General features: G+C 40.5%; 1 protein-coding gene across 1 annotated transcript in view; it reads right to left on the bottom strand.

The window, feature by feature from the left end:
• NEK11 (NIMA related kinase 11) overlaps positions 1–22406 on the bottom strand; it is a 306979-nt gene that overhangs the window by 204421 nt on the left and 80152 nt on the right. Inside the window, 2 exon segments of the mRNA XM_082459368.1 lie at positions 14822–14948; positions 15909–15973. Coding sequence (XP_082315494.1) covers positions 14822–14948; positions 15909–15973 — 192 coding nt within the window.

Raw genomic sequence — 22406 nt, 5'->3', positions numbered from 1 at the left:
TCTCTCCTGGTAGATTGCCTACTCTTTGCAAATATCCCTTCCCCTTCCTTCTCCTGGGGGGTGGGCTTCCTTCCTTGTTGATATTGGGGTTGGCCACATGACCTCCCCAGTCTCTGATGTGAGATAAGAAGGGGAAGCTTCACATGCAGGTGCAGATGTAGCACAGCCCCTGCTCTCTGTCTTAGCACTAGGCAGGCTCATTCCAGACCAGGACACAGTCTGAGTCCTGGACCTGGGACACTGGAGCAGAGGCAGAGCAGGCTTGCAACCTGGAGCAGAGGCTCAGGTAACCTTCAGTCCTCATGTAATGTGAAAATGAAATACATTTTATAAGTACCTGAGATTTTTGGAGCTCTTTGTTATTTCAGCAAAGCTGACTTATATACCATCCCCTTGTTTAACAACATTCAGCAGCTTCTCATCCCGCAGAAGGTAAAGTCCAAGCTCCTTTGCATGGCTCCATGGGTCATTCACCACGTGAACCCTGACTGCCTCCTCAGCCTCGTGTATTTATTGCCACACCCCCTCTGCCACACACACACACACACACACACATACACACACACACACACACACTTCATCCTCAGCTAGTCAGAGGACACAAAGCATTACTACACTTCCATGTCATTACAGTGCTCCCAGCGGCTTTCAGGAGTCAGAGAAGGCCCAGGTCACTTGCAACTACTTTCAAATTCTCAGCATATTTTCTAAAATGAAAAAAATACCAAAACAGAGTTTCAAAAATTATGATATATTATGAAAATTTTACATTTACTAGATTAACACCTTTAACATATATACACTCATTTGGATATAACTGCAAACACATACATTTGAGGCCCATTGTGAGGGAGAAGGCTGAGGGGAAATGGCTCTTTGGGCCAGCCTCTTTCCCTGCACAGTCCACCCCTCCTCCCCCAGTGGGCATCCCCTACCTTCAGTCATGGGCACTGGATCTTTCTGCCTGAAAGGCATTTTGTCAAACTTTTCTCCATCCTTCCCTATCCTAAGCAGCATTATCCACTCTCTGAGACTGTAGCTGATGCTCTGCACCTTCACCCTAGCAGTGAATCACTCACTCCTTTATACACCAGAGCCGTGTACACACTCCTTGTATTGCATTATAACAACATATGGCAATTTGTTTATGTCTGCAAATCTTTTGAGGACAAAGACCAGAATTTACACGTCATTTTTTTTTTATTGGAGTATAATTTCTTTACAATGTTGTGTTAGTTTCTGCTGTACAGTGAAGTGAATCAGCTATATGTATACATATATCCCCTCCCTCTTGGACCTCCCCCACCCCATCCCACCCATCTAGGTCATCACAGAGCACCGAGCTGAGCTCCCTGTGCTCTACAGCAGGTTTCCACTAGCTATCTATTTTACACGTGGTAGCGTATATATGTCAAACCTAATCCCCCAATTCGTCCCACCCTCCCCTTCCCCCCCAGGTCCACACGTCCGTTCTCTACATCTGTGAAGAACTTACACGTCTTGATATTTCTTTCTTTCTGTGAACAACCCATGGGCAAGAGGTAAACTGGCTTTCTGGGTGGAAAGGTACACCCTGATTTGTAGCATTTATTGATTTCTGTGGGGTTGTGAAGAGATGTGGATAGCAGAACCTTGCGAGCTGGTCTGAGCTGGCTGCCACATGCCGCTGAGTTATGCGAGTGATGGAGAGATGGTGCTGGAGTCAGAAGGTGGTCCAGGGCTGGGATGAGCGGGAGAAGGGAAGCCAGGAGGAGTGGAGGGAGAGTCTGAGGCACATGGGAAAGCTGCTGGTCCAGTCTCTCAACTGAGGCCCAGGTTCTTGGGATCCATCCATCAAATGCACCTGCAAGGAGAGTACCAGACTGTTTTCCTGGCACAAGCAATGTGGCCTCCTCTCCAGCCATTTCTTGAACTTCTTAAAATAAAGAAAATGAACAGTGCCAACTTGTCGTAATGGAGACCCAGACTGTAGTCTGTACAGGCTGTGTCTCAACTCTACCTATTGTCCTCCTGACAAAGCCCTGTTCTAGTCACCACTATAAATAATAAATCACCTCAAAACTTAGTGCCTTAAAACAACAATAGTCAGTAATTTTGCTCATGAATCTATTCTCTCAGAAATTGACAGGGAGGCCTTGAATCTTCTCCCCATGGCATTTGCTGGGCAACCTCAGTTGAGGCTAGAAGATCCATTTCCAAGTCACTCACATGATTGGCTGATTGGTGTTGGCCATTATGTAGAAGCTCAGCCAGGGCTAAAGCCCAGAGGTCTCGATTCTTTCCACACTGTACTCCCAGTGTGCTACACAGGCTTCCTCACAACACCATAGTTGAATTCCAAGAGCAAGGATCTCAAGGGAATCAGACAGAAGCATTGTCAACCTTTTATGACCTAGACTCAGAAGGCACATAGTAACAATTTTGCCATAATCACAGTCTTACCGAAATTAAAGGGGTTTATTCACTAGGTGAATAAACAAGCAAATAATAACAAGACTCAGAGAGGTGGGGGAGTGGGGAGAGTAAGTGTCCAGAGTTGCTCCAATATATCATCTAAAATGTCCAGTTTTCACCAATTACGAGACATGCAAAGAAACAGGAAAGAATGATCCATATATGGGGGAAAACAGCAGGCGACATAAACTACTTGAGAGAGCTCCGATGTCAGATTTAACAGAAAAGGATTTCCAAGCAGTCATTTAAAATATGTTCCATGAACTAAAGGAAACTATTTAAAGAAGTAAAGTATGATAAAATGTCACATCAGGAGGTCCTCGGGAAGATGGCGGAAGAGTAAGACGCGGAGATCACCTTCCTTCCCACAGATACAGTAGAAATACATCTACACGTGGAACTGCTCCTACAGAACACCCACTGAACACTGGCAGAAGACGTCCGACCTCCAAAAAGGCAAGAAACTCCCCCCGTACTTGGGTAGGGCAAAAGAAAAAAGAAATAACAGAGACAAAAGAATAGGGACGGCACCTGCACTAGTGGGAGGGAGCCGTGAAAGAGGAAAGATTTCCACGCACTAGGAAGCCCCTTCGCGGGCGGAGACTGCGGGTGGCAGAGGGGGGAAGCTTCGGAGCCACGGAGGAGAGCGCAGTCACAGGGGTGCGGAGGGCAAAGCGGAGAGGTTCCCGCACGGAGGAGCAGTGCCGACCAGCACTCTCCAGCCCGAGAGGCTTGTCTGCTCCCCCCGCCGGGGCGGGTGGGGCTGGGAGCTAAGGCTCGGGCTTCGGAGGTCGGATCGCAGGGAGAGGACTGGGGTTGGCGGCGTGAACACAGCCTGAAGGCGTTAGTGCACCACAGCTAGCCAAGAGGGAGTCCGGGAAAAAGTCTGCAGCTGCCGAAGAGGCAAGAGACTTTTTCTTCCCTCTTTGTTTCCTGGTGCGCGAGGAGAGGGGATTCAGAGCGCTGCCTAAACGAACTTCAGAGACGGGCGCGAGCCGCAGCTACCAGCGCTGATCCCACAGCAATAGGGGCGCGGAGGGAAAAACGGAGAGATTCCCGCACAGAGGCTCGGCGCCGAGCAGCACTCTCCAGCCCGAGAGGCTTGTCTGCTCCCCCGCCGGGGCGGGCGGGGCTGGGAGCTGAGGCTCGGCTTTGGTCGGATCGCAGGGAGAGGACTGAGGCTGGCGGCGTGAACACAGCCTGAAGGGATTAGCGCACAACAGCTGGCTGGGAGGGAGACCGGGAAAAAGTCTGCAGCTGCCGAAGAGGCAAGAAACTTTTTCTTGCCTCTTTGTTTCGCGGCGCGCAAGGAGAGGGGATTCAGAGCGCCGCCTAAACGAACTCCAGAGAAGGGCGCGAGCCGCGGCGATCACCGCAGACCCCACAGCAACAGGGGCGCAGAGGAAAAAAACGGAGAGACTCCCGCACAGAGGCTCGGCGCCGAGCAGCACTCACCAGCCCGAGAGGCTTGTCTGCTCCCCCGCCGGGGCAGGCGGGGCTGGGAGCTGAGGCTCGGGTTTCGGTTTCGGTTGGATTGCAGGGAGAGGACTGGGGCTGGCGGCGTGAACACAGCCTGAAGGGGTTAGCGCACCACAGCTGGCTGGTAGGGAGTCCGGGAAAAAGTCTGCAGCTGCCGAAGAGGCAAGAGACTTTTTCTTGCCTCTTTGTTTCGCGGCGCGCAAGGAGAGGGGATTCAGAGTGCCGCCTAAACGAACTCCAGAGAAAGGCGTGAGCCGCGGCGATCAGCACGGACCCCAGAGACGGGCGTGAGACGCTGGGGCTGCTGCTGCCGCCTCCAAAAAGCCTGTGTGTGAGCACAAGTCACACTCCACATCGCCCCTCCCGGGAGCCTGTGCAGCCCGCCACTGCCAGGGTCCCGTGATCCGGGGACAAGTTCCCCGGGAGAACGCACTGCCCGCCTCAGGCTGGTGCAACGTCACGCCGGCCTCGGCCGCCGCAGGCTCACCCCGCCTCCTCTGTACACCTCCCTCCCCGCGGCCTGAGGGAGCCAGAGCCCCCGAAGCAGCTGCTCCTTTAACCCCGTCCTGTCTGTGCGGGGAATAGACGCCCTCAGGCGACCTACACGCAGAGGCGGGTCCAAATCCAAAGCTGAACCCCAGGAACTGTGCGAACAGGGAAGATAAGGGGAAATCTCTCCCAGCAACCTTAGAAGCAGCGGATTAAAACTCCACAAACAACTTGATGGGCCTGCAGCTGGTGAATACCTGAATAGACAACGAATCATCCCAAATTCAGGAGGTGGACTTTGGGAGCAGGATATATGAATTTTTCCCCTTTTCCTTTATTTGTGAGTGTATATGTATATGCTTCTGGGTGCGATTTTGTCTGTATAGCTTTGCTTTACAATAGCTTTATTTTACTTCACTATATTATAGCCTCTTTCTTTCTTTCTGTCTTTCTTTCTATTTTTTCTCCCTTTTACTCTGAGCCGTGTGGACGAAAGGCTCTTGGTGCTCCAGCCAGGCATCAGGGCCGTGCCTCTGAGGTGGGAGAGCCAACTTCAGGACACTGGTCCACAAGAGACCTCCCAGCTTCACGTAATACCAAACGGCAAAAATCTCTCAGAGATCTCTATCTCAACATCAAGACCCAGCTTCACTCAACGACCAATAAGCTACAGTGCTGGACACCATATGCCAAACAACTAGCAAGACAGGAACACAGCCCCATCCATTAGCAGAGAGGCTGCCTAAAATCATAATAAGGCCACAGACACCCCAAAATATACCTCCAGACGTGGACGTCCCCACCAGAAAGACAAGAGCCAACCTCATCCACCAGAGCTCAGGCACTAGTTCCCTCCACCAGGAAGCCTACACAACCCACTGAACCAACCTTAGCCACTGGGGACAGATACCAAAAACAACAGGAACTACGAACCTGCAGCCTGTGAAAAGGAGACCCCAAACACAGTAAGATAAGCAAAATGAGACGACAGAAAAACACACAGCAGATGAAGGAGCAGGGTCAAAACACACCAGACCTAACAAATGAAGAGGAAATAGGTAGTCTACCTGAAAAAGAATTCAGAATAATGATAGTAAGGATGATCCAAAATCTTGGAAATAGAATAGACAAAATGCAAGAAACATTTAACAAGGACGTAGAAGAACTAAAGAGGAACCAAGCAATGATGAAAACCACAATAAATGAAATTAAAAATACTCTAGATGGGATCAATAGCAGAATAACTGAGGCAGAAGAAAGGATAAGTGACCTGGAAGATAAAATGGTGGAAATAACTACTGCAGAGCAGGATAAAGAAAAAAGAATGAAAAGAACTGAGGACAGTCTCAGAGACCTCTGGGACAACATTAAACGTGCCAACATTCGAATTATAGGGGTCCCAGAAGAAGAAGAGAAAAAGAAAGGGACTGAGAAGATATTTGAAGAGATTATAGTTGAAAACTTCCCTAATATGGGAAAGGAAATAGTTAATCAAGTCCTGGAAGCACAGAGAGTCCCATACAGGATAAACCCAAGGAGAAACACACCAAGACACATATTAATCAAACTGTCAAAAATTAAATATAAGGAAAACATATTAAAGGCAGCAAGGGAAAAAAAACAAATAACACACAAGGGAATCCCCATAAGGTTAACATCTGATCTTTCAGCAGAAACTCTGCAAGCCAGAAGGGAGTGGCAGGATATACTTAAAGTGATGAAGGAGAAAAACCTGCAACCAAGATTACACTACCCAGCAAGGATCTCATTCAGATTCGATGGAGAAATTAAAACCTTTACAGACAAGCAAAAGCTGAGAGAGTCCAGCACCACCAAACCAGCTTTACAACAAATGCTAAAGGAACTCCTCTAGGCAAGAAACACAAGAGAAGGAAAACACCTACAATAACAAACCCAAAACATTTAAGAAAATGGGAATAGGAACATACATATCGATAATTACCTTGAATGTAAATGGATTAAATGCTCCCACCAAAAGACACAGGCTGGCTGAATGGATACAAAAACAAGACCCATATATATGCTGTCTACAAGAGACCCACTTCAGACCTAGAGACACATATAGACTGAAAGTGAGGGGATGGAAAAAGATATTCCATGCAAATGGAAATCAAAAGAAAGCTGGAGTAGCAATTCTCATATCAGACAAAATAGACTTTAAAATAAAGACTATTACAAGAGACAAAGAAGGACACTATATAATGATCAAGGGATCGATACAAGAGGAAGGTATAACAATTGTAAATATTTATGCACCCAACATAGGAGCACCTCAATACATAAGGCAAATACTAACAGCCATAAAAGGGGAAATCGACAGCAACACAATCATAGTAGGGGACTTTAACACCCCACTCTCACCAATGGACAGATCATCCAAAATGAAAATAAATAAGGAAACACAAGCTTTAAATGATACATTAAACAAGATTGACTTAATTGATATTTATAGGACATTCCATCCAAAAACAACAGAATACACATTTTTCTCAAGTGCTCATGGAACATTCTCCAGGATAGATCATATCTTGGGTCACAAATCAAGCCTTGGTAAATTTAAGAAAATTGAAATCGTATCAAGTATCTTTTCCGACCACAACGCTATGAGACTAGATATCAATTACAGGAAAAGACCTGTAAAAAATACAAACACATGGAGGCTACACAATACATTACTTAATAACGAAGTGATCACTGAAGAAATCAAAGGGGAAATCAAAAAATACCTAGAAACAAATGACAATGGAGATACGACGACCCAAAACCTATGGGACGCAGCAAAAGCAGTGCTAAGAGGGAAGTTTATAGCAATACAAGCCTACCTCAAGAAACAGGAAACATCTCGAATAAACAACCTAACCTTGCACCTAAAGCAATTAGAGAAAGAAGAACAAAAAAACCCCAAAGCCAGCAGAAGGAAAGAAATTATAAAGATCAGGTCAGAAATAAATGAAAAAGAAATGAAGGAAACAATAGCAAAAATCAATGAAACTAAAAGCTGGTTCTTTGAGAAGATAAACCAAATTGATAAACCATTAGCCAGACTCATCAAGAGAAAAAGGGAGAAGACTCAGATCAATAGAATTAGAAATGAAAAAGGAGAAGTAACCACTGACACTGCAGAAATACAAAAGATCATGAGAGATTACTACAAGCAACTCTATGCCAAGAAAATGGACAACCTGGAAGAAATGGACAGATTCTTAGAAAGGCACAAACTGCCGAGACTGAACCAGGAAGAAATAGAAAATATGAACAGACCAATCACAAGCACTGAAATTGAAACTGTGATTAAAAACCTTCCAACAAACAAAAGCCCAGGACCAGATGGCTTCACAGGTGAATTCTATCAAACATTTAGAGAAGAGCTAACACCTATCCTTCTCAAACTCTTCCAAAATATTGCAGAGGGAGGAACACTCCCAAACTCATTCTACGAGGCCACCATCACCCTGATACCAAAACCAGACAAAGATGTCACAAAGAAAGAAAACTACAGGCCAATATCACTGATGAACATAGATGCAAAAATCCTCAACAAAATACTAGCAAACAGAATCCAACAGCACATTAAAAGGATCATACACCATGATCAAGTGGGGTTTATCCCAGGAATGCAAGGATTCTTCAATATACGCAAATCAATCAATGTGATACATCATATTAACAAACTGAAGGAGAAAAACCATATGATCATCTCAATAGATGCAGAGAAAGCTTTCGACAAAATTCAACACCCATTTATGATAAAAGCCCTGCAGAAAGTAGGCATAGAGGGAACTTTCCTCAACATAATAAAGGCCATATATGACAAACCCACAGCCAACATTGTCCTCAATGGTGAAAAACTGAAACCATTTCCACTAAGATCAGGAACAAGACAAGGTTGCCCACTCTCACCACTATTATTCAACATAGTTTTGGAAGTGTTAGCCACAGCAATCAGAGAAGACAAAGAAATAAAAGGAATCCAAATCGGAAAAGAAGAAGTAAAGCTGTCACTATTTGCAGATGACATGATACTATACATAGAGAATCCTAAAGATGCTACCAGAAAACTCCTAGAGCTAATCAATGAATTTGGTAAAGTAGCAGGATACAAAATTAATGCACAGAAATCTCTTGCATTTCTATACACTAATGACGAAAAATCTGAAAGTGAAATTAAGAAAACACTCCCATTTACCATTGCAACAAAAAGAATAAAATATCTAGGAATAAACCTACCTAAGGAGACAAAAGACCTGTATGCAGAAAATTATAAGACACTGATGAAAGAAATTAAAGATGATACAAATAGATGGAGAGATATACCATGTTCCTGGATTGGAAGAATCAACATTGTGAAAATGACTCTACTACCCAAAGCAATCTACAGATTCAATGCAATCCCTATCAAACTACCACTGGCATTTTTCACAGAACTAGAACAAAAAATTTCACAATTTGTATGGAAACACAAAAGACCCCGAATAGCCAAAGCAATCTTGAGAACGAAAAATGGAGCTGGGGGAATCAGGCTCCCTGACTTCAGACTATATTACAAAGCTTCAGTAATCAAGACAGTTTGGTACTGGCACAAAAACAGAAATATAGATCAATGGAACAGGATAGAAAGCCCAGAGATAAACCCACACACATATGGGCACCTTATTTTTGATAAAGGAGGCAAGCATATACAGTGGAGAAAAGACAGCCTCTTCAATAAGTGGTGCTGGGAAAATTGGACAGGTACATGTAAAAGTATGAAAATAGAACACTCCCTGACACCATGCACAAAAATAAACTCAAAATGGATTAAAGACCTAAGTGTAAGGGCAGACACTATCAAACTCTTAGAGGAAAACATAGGCAGAACACTCTATGACATACATCACAGCAAGATTCTTTTTGACCCAGCTCCCAGAGAAATGGAAATAAGAACACAAATAAACAAATGGGACCTAATGAAACTTAAAAGCTTTTGCACAGCAAAGGAAACCATAAACAAGACCAAAAGACAACCATCAGAATGGGAGAAAATATTTGCAAATGAAGCAACTGACAAAGGATTAATCTCCAAGATTTACAAGCAGCTCATGCAGCTCAATAACAAAAAAACGAACAACCCAATCCAAAAATGGGCCGAAGACCTAAATAGACATTTCTCCAAAGAAGATATACAGATGGCCTACAGACACATGAAAGAATGCTCAACATCATTAATCATTAGAGAAATGCAAATCAAAACTACAATGAGATATCATCTCACACCGGTCAGAATGGCCATCATCAAAAAATCTAGAAACAATAAATGCTGGAGAGGGTGTGGAGGAAAGGGAACACTCTTGCACTGTTGGTGGGAATGTAAATTGATACAGCCACTATGGAGAACAGTATGGAGGTTCCTTAAAAAACTACAAATAGAACTACCATACGACCCAGCAATCCCAATACTGGGCATATACCCTGAGAAAACCATAGGTCAAAAAGAGTCATGTACCAAAATGTTCATTGCAGCTCTATTTACAATAGCCAGGACATGGAAGCAATCTAAATGTCCATCGACAGATGAATGGATAAAGAAGATGTGGCACATATATACAATGGAATATTACTCAGCCATAAAAAGAAATGAAATGGAGGTATTTGTAATGAGGTGGATGGAGTTAGAGTCTGTCATACAGAGTGAAGTAAGTCAGAAAGAGAAAAACAAATACAGTATGCTAACACATATATACGGAATCTAAGGGGAAAAAAAAAAAAAAAAAAAGGCCATGAAGAACCTAGTGGCAAGACGGGAATAAAGACACAGACCTACTAGAGAATGGACTTGAGGATATGGGGAGGGGGTGGGGTGAGATGTGACAGGGTAAGAGAGTGTCATGGACATATATACACTACCAAATGTAAAATAGATAACTAGTGGGAAGCAGCCGCATAGCACAGGGAGATCAGCTCGGTGCTTTGTGACCATCTAGAGGGATGGGATGGGGAGGGTGGGAGGGAGGGAGATGCAAGAGGGAAGAGAAATGGGAACATATTGTATATGTATAACTGATTCACTTTGTTATAAAGCAGAAGCTAACACACCATTGTAAGGCAATTATACTTCAATAAAGATGTTAAAAAAAAAAAAAAAATGTCACATCAAATGGAGAATATCAGTAAACAGAGAGAAATTATTTTTAAAATCAAATAGAAATTCTGGAGTTGAAAAGTACAATAACTAAAACAAAACATTCCCCAGAGAGGCTCAACAGTAGATTTTAACTATCAGAAGAAAGAATCAGTGAACTTGAAGATAGACTGACAGATATTATGCAATCTGAAGAACAGAGAGAAAAATGAAGAAGAATGATCATTGCATCAGAGCATGTGGGAAACCAGAAAACACACCAGCATACACACAGTGGGAAGACCAGAAAGATAGGAAAGAGGGAAAAGAGGAGAAAAAAATACTCAAAAAAAGAAAGGCTGAAAGCCTCCCAAGTCTGATCAAGTTTGATGAAATATGTTAATTAACATGTCCAAGAATCTCAACTAACCCCAGGTAAGATAAATGCAAATCCACACCTAGATACATTGGGTAAAAATGCTGAGACAAAGAGAAAATCTTCAGAGAAAATATTAAGGTCTTGGTTGAATAAACTATTGTGTCCAGGAATAGAATACTATGCAAACATTTAGATGATACGTAGATATATTTTGTTGCTACAGAGCAATGTTCTATTTTGCTAAATGAAAAAAAGCAGGTTATAAAATTATACATAGTGTAATTATTTTTTTGGAGTAACAAATAAACTTAGATGGGTACATGAAGAATTTAGCACATTAAATGTCAATCACAGAGTAAGAGCTCCACAGAGGGTAGCTATTCCTGGTTCTTTTGCTGCTGTTGTATTATGCCCTTTTAAAAATCCACCAGTCCAGGCTAACATTATCTGCAGAGTTTGTATCAATCATTTCATGCTCATCATTGGAAAAATATATTAATACTCAAATTTACTGCCACTGACTTAAGTGTTTCCCTATCTCAGCTTCTGCTGAGTGAAAATAATGATGCCAGTGCTCACTCTCCAAGAAGCCTCACTCCCCAGGAAGGTGAAGCTGTCCAACAGTTTGCTCTGAAGCCACACAAGAAGTGCCCAGAACATGGGCAGGTGAGAGCTTCCTTCACCGAGAGGCAGCTGATGGGGCTGCTGGCTGCCAGCTACTTGAGGCCCCACATTAGCTACAGAACCTGCTGTCAGGTTGGCCTGTTTCTCCCTTTTCCTAAATCCGTCACCAGAAAACAGGCTTGTTTTCCTCTCTACTCCCTTCCCCTGTCTACCCTGGGAATGCTCTTCTGTGAGGATACTTTCTTAGTCCTGGCAGACCAGGCAGGTGCTGGTTCCTCTTTGTTTTCTTCCACCTGAAGCTAAGCCTTGTCTAACACTTCCGTCCACAGTCACTACACTCTGACTCCAATGTTGGGTGTGAACTAGACTCCTCCAGTGTCCCCTACCCAGTCAACTACCATACCAGACCCCTGAACAAAACTTTGAGAGCATCCCATTATACTTTCCCCACCACCATTAACTCCACTTAAATCACCCAAAGAATGTATGGCTATCTGGTGACCTCTCACAACATGACAAATAAGGCCAACAATGAATAGTCTGTTTCCTTTCTGCTTAATTACAGTACCATTATTCCAATAGTATTGTCATTGTCCTTTATTTGTTTCTCCTACAAAAATAATAAGATCTAACTATTCATAGTTTAAACCAATTTAAAGAACTAGTCTAGGAACCCAACTCATATATTACATTTTTCCTGTGGGGGAAAAAAATGTTCAGCAATAGCTTATACAAATCAGCCATGTTCAAAATATTGTCCTCAGTGAACCTAATTATCCTAACTTTCCAAATAATTGTTTATAAACTTTTAGATCCTAACTCACTTTTAAGAAAGGGACTTCCTGTACTTGATTGCTATAAATAAATGAATCCCAAAAGTTTTAAGCAGGTTGCAGAAGGAGGATAAGGTTACATATGGGCGAGCATTAACAGATGAAAATATAGTTAGTATTATAACAATTCTTCTTCTTTAAGCATTATAAATAAATATATACAGCCATTAGTGCTAAAGCAAAACACCTGTCAATTATTCATAAGTGTTTCCAATCCTAAGACAATATTCCACAGTAAACAGATGCTACACATCTGTTCAGTGGATTCAGTGGAAAAATTCTCAACCCGATTCAATCTAAATTTTCTAAGAGTGTCTCCCAAAGATGACTCACTACACTTATATATCTGCCACTATAATTTATATTTCTCTGTTATTCTTTCCACTTTAGGTTCAACAATAGACGTTTCATTACCAGATAAGCCCATTTTGATTTGGATACAACCAAGGTAATTACTAAATTCATAATAAGGTGGTTATTTGGGGTCATGATGATGATGAATCCTTACCTAGAACTTGCTGAGTAGTTGGTAATCTCTGCAAAGAGAGCTAACCTAATGCTTGCAAAAATATATTAAAATTCTCCTGCATTTCTATATTTGGGAGGTGTTGGCTTTTTTAAGTTTTGCCTGAGTCAGATATCATTTTTGTAAGCCTAAAACATTATAGCAATACTGTCTGATATTCCTATGATTCTTCATGCAATACTAGAAACAGTTTTTTGTTTTATGTTTTTGGTTTTTTTTTTTTTTAAAGAAGTAAGACAGACACAACTGAAACAAAAGACTCTATGCCCTCCTCTCTGTGGGCTCCTTTGCCTCGGTTTTCTAGGTGACGTCCATCTGATTTGGCAAGCAAATATAGACACCTGTCAAAAGGAGTCAACTTTCTTGCTATACGTAACTCCAAGACTTAAATGATGAGCTTCATAAAATTAATTTACTCTTCATTCAAATGACATGATGTAACATCTTCCTGAGATACCATGTAAACTTAATTATGAAGAAATTTTATATTTAAATCTATTTTAAAATGTCCATAATAATAATAAAAATAAGTGTGAAGAGAGATTTAGGTATGTAACTAAAATTCAATCCAAAGTCCAAGATTAGTTTTTCTCTAACTGGAGAAAGGTACAGCAAAAAGAGCAAGAAGATTTTTCCTGAGGGTCAGGAATCCTATCACTTTTGATTTTATACCCTAAGGGCTATTGAACAGCCATGGGCAAATAGTAGATGTTCAATAAAGCAAAGTGTAAAGAAACTCATTCATCTGAACATATATTTGTGGGTTTTTTCTGGTTTTGGTTTTTGTTTTTGGAGGGAATCAGGGAAGGTTGTGATTGAGAAAAGATGATAGGTGAATTGGAAAAGACCACCAGGGAGGAAACTAGTTAACAATGAAAAAAACCACTGAAGAACCTAGAAATGTATAATACCAAGAGTGATTGAAGGGGCAGGATGGATAGGGATCTGCCCCAGCCAGACTTAATCGTGACAGTGTTCTCTCCCACTTGGGAGGGACCACAGCAAGAACAGGAGTAATGACCTTGTTGAAAATCCCAAGGCATAACCCCTGCTGTGCTTATTTTTCCCTAACCAGAGAAAAGGTAACTTTCTACTTTATCTTCTTTAGAAGAATGAAGTGGGCACAATATTTCACACTGCTCATCTTTGAAAGCTCAGAACTACTTTAGTTGATTTGCATACAATAATTATTTACTTAATTAACAAGTTCTCAGCTAAATTGTCCTTTCAACCCTTAACAAGTTGAAAATTATATAAGATTCCTCTTCAAAGGAAAGGAAATTTTCCCCAATTAGGATCTATTGCTATCAACAGAATACAATTTTCCACATGGCTTCTTGCACTGAGATTTAAACTGGTTCCCCAAAGAGGAAGGAGAAATTCCTTTGGAACAGAACTCAAAGAAGCTGAGAAATCTCAAATGTATCTATCAGCAAAAACCCAGAATTTTTTTAATTTAAGTTGATCCTTAAGGCTAATATCTTTAGTAAAAATTCTTAAAAGCAACCAGAAGACAAAAATTAAAGGTAAGCTATATATTCCCCACAGAGGTGGAAGTTAACCTTAAAAAAAAATAAAGCACAGTGTTTAGAATTACAAATGCTTTATGTAATAGACTAGCAGAAACATATCAAAATTTAATGTTTATAATACATTAGGAACTTTCCCTCGTGGTTCAAGAAGAAAAAATCTAAACCAACCAGTTAATCTATGAATAAAGAGAATTTTTGAAATCAATGTAATGGGATATATCAAGTTTCTAATCCAAAAGACCTTCTTTTACACTGCTCACAGAATAACTAATATTTAAAAGGGATAAAGTGAGTGTACGTAGTAAGTAAATGAGCCTAAAAACAAAATGCACCATCTCTCAGGGTAGCAAATGAATAAGGCGCCTGGACCAGCCCATGCACACTCACCAGATATCCGACTTTGTGTCATAGCCTTGGTGTTTCAGAGCCTCCGGGCTCATATAATGGGGAGTTCCAGTTAAAGTGGTGGCTAGATCACAGGATCCCATTAAGAGTCGAGAAACTCCAAAATCCCCTTGAAATAATAATTTTTATGAATACTTTAAAACACAAAAATCAGTACTGTGCTGGAAATTAACAACTGTCTAATTTGACAATTTTAATATGCAATGATTCATACCATTTTAAAGGGAAAGAAAAGTCACACATTTTAAATTATACAATACTGGTGAATAGCTTTAAAAATAAAAGCCTTATAGGAGAAAGAAGACTTTGAAGACAGGAAAGTGAATTATGTAAGCTAAAACGTTTTTTCTCGAATTATGGAAAACCAGCAACTTGAAACAAAAAGCTATTTCAAGTCTGAATAACAACAAACAGAATGATTCTGGAAGCACTGAATATAATGACTTGTAATTTTATCTGAGGGGGGAGAGTTTGTTCTTCATTTACAATAAAGAAATTTTAAACAAAAAACCTGAGACTTTTCAAGAACATGACTATAAAAATTTGAATCTATCAGCTTCGGTATACTTGCCTAATTAGTTGCATGCTTTTATGTTTCCCCCTCTAAGAACACCTACATAAGATCAAACAATCCAGTAGCTGTTATGAGTGTAGGTACAGTTCTAAAGGAGAACTAACTCTATCAATATTTTAATTATCTGTGATAACTGCTAATTGCTTGTGATAAAATAAGTGGGGGAGTGGGAAAACTGTAGTAATCAAACTAGTAAAACAAGTCTAATCATTTATTAATGGTTAGTGCATGGCATGGAATAGGAACTCAGAAGATATTTGTTGAATCTATCTAATATGTAGCAAATGTTTTATACCTCAGTTTATATCAGATAATCAGAAACAAAATAATTGGGTTTTTTGTTGTTGAGCACAACCAATCAAGAACAAAAATTTAGTAAGTTTGAATAAACCAATGATTATTCTAACACTTTTAGGTACTTTATACTCCAATTTGATATATTAATAACATCTAGAATATACTCTCTCATAGAATACATATTTCTTAAAATCTTACCAATTTTAAGTAGATTATTTTTCAGAAATATATTCTTTGATTTCAAGTCTTGATGAAGTATCCTCCTACAAAAGGAAAAAAGGATATACAATTTCATGCAAATATAAAATTTTAAAATCCAAATATAAATAATATATATGAGTGAATGTGAAGTGATTCACACATAAATATACACTCCCAGAGATATATCTTTCAATGTTCAAAAGCTTCAAAGTCACAACATTTTCTAATTTCACTAAGAAAATCGGAGTTTTAAAACAAAGGTTTTAAAGACAGAGAAACATGTAATTGAGAGAAGGGTGATGTGCTTCCAACTATTTCAATAGGCCAGATTTCATTGTGTTTTAGTAGCATGATCTACATTGTACTATATCCAGTAACCATATACCCAGTTCACAGAGGAGTTATCACAAAGCTTTATAATCTATTATATACTATATATAATCTATTACATGCATATATATTATATCTTTATATTTATAATATACTATATATATTATAATCCAAATGTTCACATTTTATATATATGTGGAAATAATGTTGATGATGGTATTTAATAATAGATAACACTTAACAAGTTTTACTGTAAACCAGCAATGTAAATTATGTCAGTTAAGATTTTCATTTCTGAAATTATGAAAAATCAGACAACTTGAAAACCTTTGCCTAAAAAAACACCCAGAAATGTTGAATAAAGTATGTAAGTCTCTTCACATATAACACAGCTGAACCCCCAAGAAAATGAGGCAAATCCTTTGGGATTATACAAAAAGAAAACTGAAAATCAGAGGGAGCAATAGGTGCTGATGTCTCAGCAGCCCGAGCAACTCAGAACTCACAGCAGCCAAGAACTTGAGGCCATGTAATGTGGAGAGTTGGAACTAATATAAACACCTAAAGTCAGAATCCTATATGCAGTCCATATCTTAAGTGAAAATATGACCCAAGAAACAGTCACTCACAAGTAAACAAAATGGAGAAAAAAAATCTCTCCCTTCATATTTTGCAACCATGTCTCTCTGCTCACTTACATTTGGAATTCAAATATGCAATAGCTGTATGGCTTAAGACATCCCAAACCAAGAAATTAACATAAAAATTGGTTCTCAGCTGTTAGTACCCTCTTGAGGTATCTGGCAGAAGCAAATGCAAACTGAATCAGCAGATAATATAAAATAAAACTATACTTCAAAGCTACAGTAATCAAGACAGTATGGTACTGGTACAAAAACAGAAATATAGATCAATGGTACAGGATAGAAAGCCCAGAGATAAACCCACACACATATGGTCACCTAATTTATGACAAAGGAAGCAAGAACATACAGTGGAGAAAAGACAGCCTCTTCAATAAGTGGTGCTGTTAAAACTGGAGAGCTACATGTAAAAAAATGAAATTAGAACACTACCTAACTCCATACACAAAAATAAACTCCAAATGGATTAAAGACCTAAATATAAGACCAGACACTATAAAACTCTGAGAGGAAAACACACTTTGACATAAACCACAGCAAGATCTTTTTTGATCCACCTCCTACAGTAATGGAAATAAAAACAAAAATAAACAAATGGGACCTAATTAAACTTAAAAGCTTTTGCAGAGCAAGGGAAACCATAAACAAGATGAAAAGACAACCCTCAGAATGGGAGAAAATATTTGCAAATGAAGCAACGGACAAAGGATTAATCTCCAAAATATACAAACAGCTCATGGAGCTCAATGTCAAAAAAACAAACAACCCAATTAAAAAATGGTCAGAAGACCTAAATAGACATTTTACCAAAGAAGACATACAGATGGCCAAGAGGCACATGAAAAGCTGCTCAACATCACTAATTATTAGAGAAATGCAAATCAAAACTATGAGGTATCACCTCACACTTGTCAGAATGGCCATCAACAAAAAAATCTACAAACAATAAATGCTGGAGAGGGTGTGGAGAAACAGGAACCCTTTTGCACTGTTGGTGGGAATGTAAATTGATACAGCCACTATGGAGAACAGTATGGAGGTTCCTTAAAAAACTAAAAATAGAACTACCATATGACCCAGCAATCCCACTACTGGGCATATACCCTGAGAAAACCATAATTCAAAAAGAGACATGTACCCCAATGTTCATTGCAGCACTATTTACAGTAGCCAGGATATGGAAACAACCTAAATGTCCAACAATAGGTGAATGGATAAAGAGGCTGTGGTACATATATACATATGGAACATTACTCAGCCATAAAAAGGAACAAAATTGGGTCATTTGTAGAGATGTGGATGGACCTAGAGTCTGTCATACAGAGTGAAGTAATCCAGAAAGAGAAAAATAAAGATCGTATATTAATGCATATATGTGGAATCTAGAAAATAATATAGAGGAACCTATTTGTAGGGCAGGAATAGAGATGTAGATGTAGAGAACGAACATGTGGACAAAGTGGGGTAGGGGAGGGTGGGATGAATTGGGAGATTAGGTTTGACATAAATACACTATCATGTGTAAAACAGATAACTAGGGGGAACCTTCTGTAGAGCACAGGGAGCTCAGCTCAGTGCTCTGTGACGTCCTAGATGAGTGGCATGGGAGGGTGGGAGGGAGGTCCAAGAGGGAGGGGATATAGGTATACATATAGCTGATTCACTTTGTTGTACAGCAGAAACTAACACAACATTGTAAAGCAATTTTACTCCAATAAAATAAATAAATAAATAAACCCCTGAGAATTTCAGATAACTTAATAGGATATAAACTATAAAATAAGTATATTTCAAATGATTAAAATAATAAAGAATAGAAAACACGAGATAGAAACAGAATATTATCAAAAAAAGATGATGCTGATTTGAGAAACAACCAAATAGAATATCTCAGGGGAAAATGTGACCATTGAAATAAAAAACTCAAGATTAAGACCTCAGCTTCCAACTATGATGAAGTAAGCTTATATCACACTAAATCGCCCACCTTCCACAGTTGTATCGAGACCACTGCAAAATTTAAACAATGTAAAATTTGGGTAAATTTTTTAACAGCTCTTTGAAGATATCAGAGATCAGTCAAGGTGAACAAAGGCAGGCAGCACTTGAGGGGCCAGAACCTAAAAGAAAAGAGATGCACTGAGATGAGCAAGCACTTCCCACTGTGTTTTCCTCTCAGGCATTTGGCAGAAGCAGAGTGTCGTGGCCCAGAGCTTGCAGCAGTTTCACTGAGGTTGGAAAACAAAAACTGTAGTTCAGAGATACAAAAGGCAGCCAGGACTCGAGGGGCAAATTTTCCAGAGAAAAGGGAACAAAAGAGAAGTAAGTCTGACATTGTGAATAGATTTTATTCTGAGGCATTTGCTGAATCCTAAGCTGCTCAGGGGCAAGACATTCAGGAGAAAGCAGCTGCTAAGAGGTAAAAAACTAAGCAGAGTTTTCAGTAGATTCACAAAGCTGAGGAGGAGTCTTGGTAAATAACTAAAGCCTTCAGCTGAAAACCCTGAACACTGGAAATAAAGGCAAACTGGAAGTAGACCAACCCTCACAAACCTAGCCTTAAACTATCTCAGTCCTAATTGGATCAAGGTGATCTGCATCTACTACCAGCCAGCAAAAAAAATCAAATCCTCTCCAGAGGAAGATAATATCATCCAACATCTCTACACTATTTTACATATATTGTCCAACATTCACTCAAAAACTACAGGCATGCCAAGAGACAAGACCAAATGACCAAAAACAAAACAAACAAAAAGAAACAAATCCATATGTGATCCACCTACTGGAACTATTGGACAAGGATTTTAAAGTAACTATGATATGTTTAAGGAACTAAATGACACAATGAGAAAACTAGATTCTATAAACAATTTTTTAAAAGAACTGAATGGAAATTCTAGAATTGAAACAAATATAATTAAAATTAAGAGTTCATTAGATATGTTTGAAAGCAGATAAGATGCAGCAGAAAAAAAGATTTAGAAATTGGAATAATGGTTAGTGAAAAATATTCAGTTCGAGTATTGAAAAATAATATTGATACTTAGACTAGGCAAGTAGAAGATGAGTTATAGATATAATACATCAACAGCCCCCACATATATAAATATGTAAATAAGTAAATCACCACTAGGTATTTTAAGAACAAGGCAAACTGTATGTTAGAAAGCAGTTATGGGAAGTAATTGGCTGGTGCTGTGGTAATAGAACAATAAAATATATGCAACAGACCAGATATCAAGCTACCTGGTAAATTTTTAAAGTATAATTTGACTTTGTGGCTACAGTAAGCAAAAATGGTTCCAGAAAGAAAGTCCTTTCATGTGCTTTGTTAATATCCTTTCCTTTGAAGTATTTAGAAATCAAGTCCAAGAAATAACAAGGTGACTAGCAATATAGACAGTTGACATAAAATCTTTCTTCTAAAAAGCTCAAGTAGCTCTCCACCTATGTCCCCATAATTTCTATTTTCATGATGCCCAAGAGAGTTAAGTGTCCTGATTAAGAATGGATGATAGTGGTGGTCAAACCCGTGGTCGAGTTCCTGCCTCCAACTCCCCATCAGGCCATTGTCCAAACCCTCAGCCTCCAGGACCACAGCAGAGTGAGGTCTGTGGAGGCAGCCACAGCAAGTGTTTCTCAGGCCCTGAGCCAGAGTAGGACTGTGGAGACGGTATGGACAGTTTAACCTTCATTTCCCCTTAAACCCTTATCTGAATAGTTTCTGAAACCTCAGCTCCCTCCCCACAGGTCTGTATTTATCCAGCAGGGTCTCAGGGTGGCCTGCAGACTCTTCTTGCCAAAGGTGCTGGCATGAGCAATGGCTCCGTGGTGATGCACAGCCCAGGCAGCTCCTGTAGCTGGTCTCTGCCATGTGGCCTTCGTCCTAGACTCTGAAGCAGCTCCTGCCTGGCTTCCTCATTGGTGTCCTGGGCCCCCAGGACCATGATAAGCCCTCTGTGCTATAAGCCAGGGGTGATGCCAGGTCCTTCTCAAATGTAGCTACACAGTAGGAGTTGCCGACACCTGGTACTGGAGTGGGGTCTCCTTGAAAAAGTGACCTCAGGACATCCCAAGAAGTGGGAGCCAGGAGAAAGCAGGAATCTCCCACAACACCACAGACACAACTTCTCTCTGCTTTTCCATCTCCAGACCTGAGGGAGCACACCTCCATCCCCTGTCACATTTAGTAGGTCCTTTCCCTGGGAGCCTCACTACGTTAAAAATGAATTCCTCATACCACCTTTTGGGAAATGTTTAGCCATTCTAACACAATACCTCACCAAGTGGCTGGGGAAAGGTGTGGGTTGCTAGGTGACAAGGCACTCATCTTAGGGAAAGTGCCCCAACCCTGTTCTCTCCTCCACTGTGAAAGCACCAAGAACACCAGCAAATGAGATCCCTGCAGAGAAGCTGCTCTGTGCTTCATGTTAAAAAATCTAGGCTAATTGGACAGAACACCTTCAACAGAAGTGAGTTGGGGGGTGGTGTTTTTTAGTTTTGTGTTTTCTGTGTTAGCACTGGGGGCAAAAAAGGAGGAGAGTTTTTGCCCCCAGAGCCTTCTTGTCTCTGCCCCCAAGAAGTTCCCTCATGCCCAGTTCTGCTGTAGCATCCAGAGACAACATTTCAAAGATTAGCTAATTAATTGGACCAAAAAGAAGAAAGGCTCTAAGTCACTCAAATACTGGCCCAGTTTATGGAGGCTTGGGGGACTTGGTGACAAGCCTCTGGACACAAACAGCTTTAACAAACTTAACTCTGTCTACTTGCCAGAGGTTCAGGCCCAGGGGGGGAGGAAGGAGTCTTAGAGCTACATTCTCAAGACAGCTTTCAGTGAACTGTGAAAATTCTCAGCTTTTAACACATTATTTATAAGTGTGTATGCCATATGCCATAGATTTAGAATATTACAAATGTATAAATAAACCAAATTAAAACAAGTACAGGAAAGCTCCAAAGGAGTAAACAAAATCTTCATTTCTTCTGTAACTTCATTCTTCTTAGTTTTTCCAGGGTCTTCTTTATCTCCTCTGCTGCTACACTGTATTAGTCAGGGTTCTCCAGAGAAACAGAACCAATAGAAGATACAGATATGGATATAGATACAAATGGAGATTTATTATAAGGAACTGGCTCAAGAAATTATGGAGGCTGAGAAGTCCCAAGATCTGCTGTCTGCAAGCTGAAGGCCCAGGAGAACTGGTGGTGTAATTCAGTCCTAGTCTAAAGACCTGAGACCAGGTGAGTCAATGATCTAGGTCCTTCAGTCCAAGGGCAGAAGAAGATGGGATGAGACATCCCAGCTCCCCAGTGAGGCAGGAAAAAGGGGGCAAATTCCTCCTTCCTCTGCCTTTTGTTTTATTCAGACCTTCAAGGGATGGATGTGTCCAACCACACTGGAGGGGGCAATCTACAGAGTCCACCGATCCAAATGTTAATCCTGTTACCGAGGCCAAGCTCGCTCCGCTCACTGCCAACAGGCAAATAAATCAGGAGATGAGGTATTGAGGTAAGGACT

The sequence above is a fragment of the Balaenoptera physalus genome, assembly GCF_965194825.1.
Source record: "Balaenoptera physalus genome assembly, chromosome: 4".
Taxonomy (NCBI): Eukaryota; Metazoa; Chordata; class Mammalia; order Artiodactyla; family Balaenopteridae; genus Balaenoptera; species Balaenoptera physalus.
This window is presented reverse-complemented; position numbering and strand designations above follow the sequence as displayed.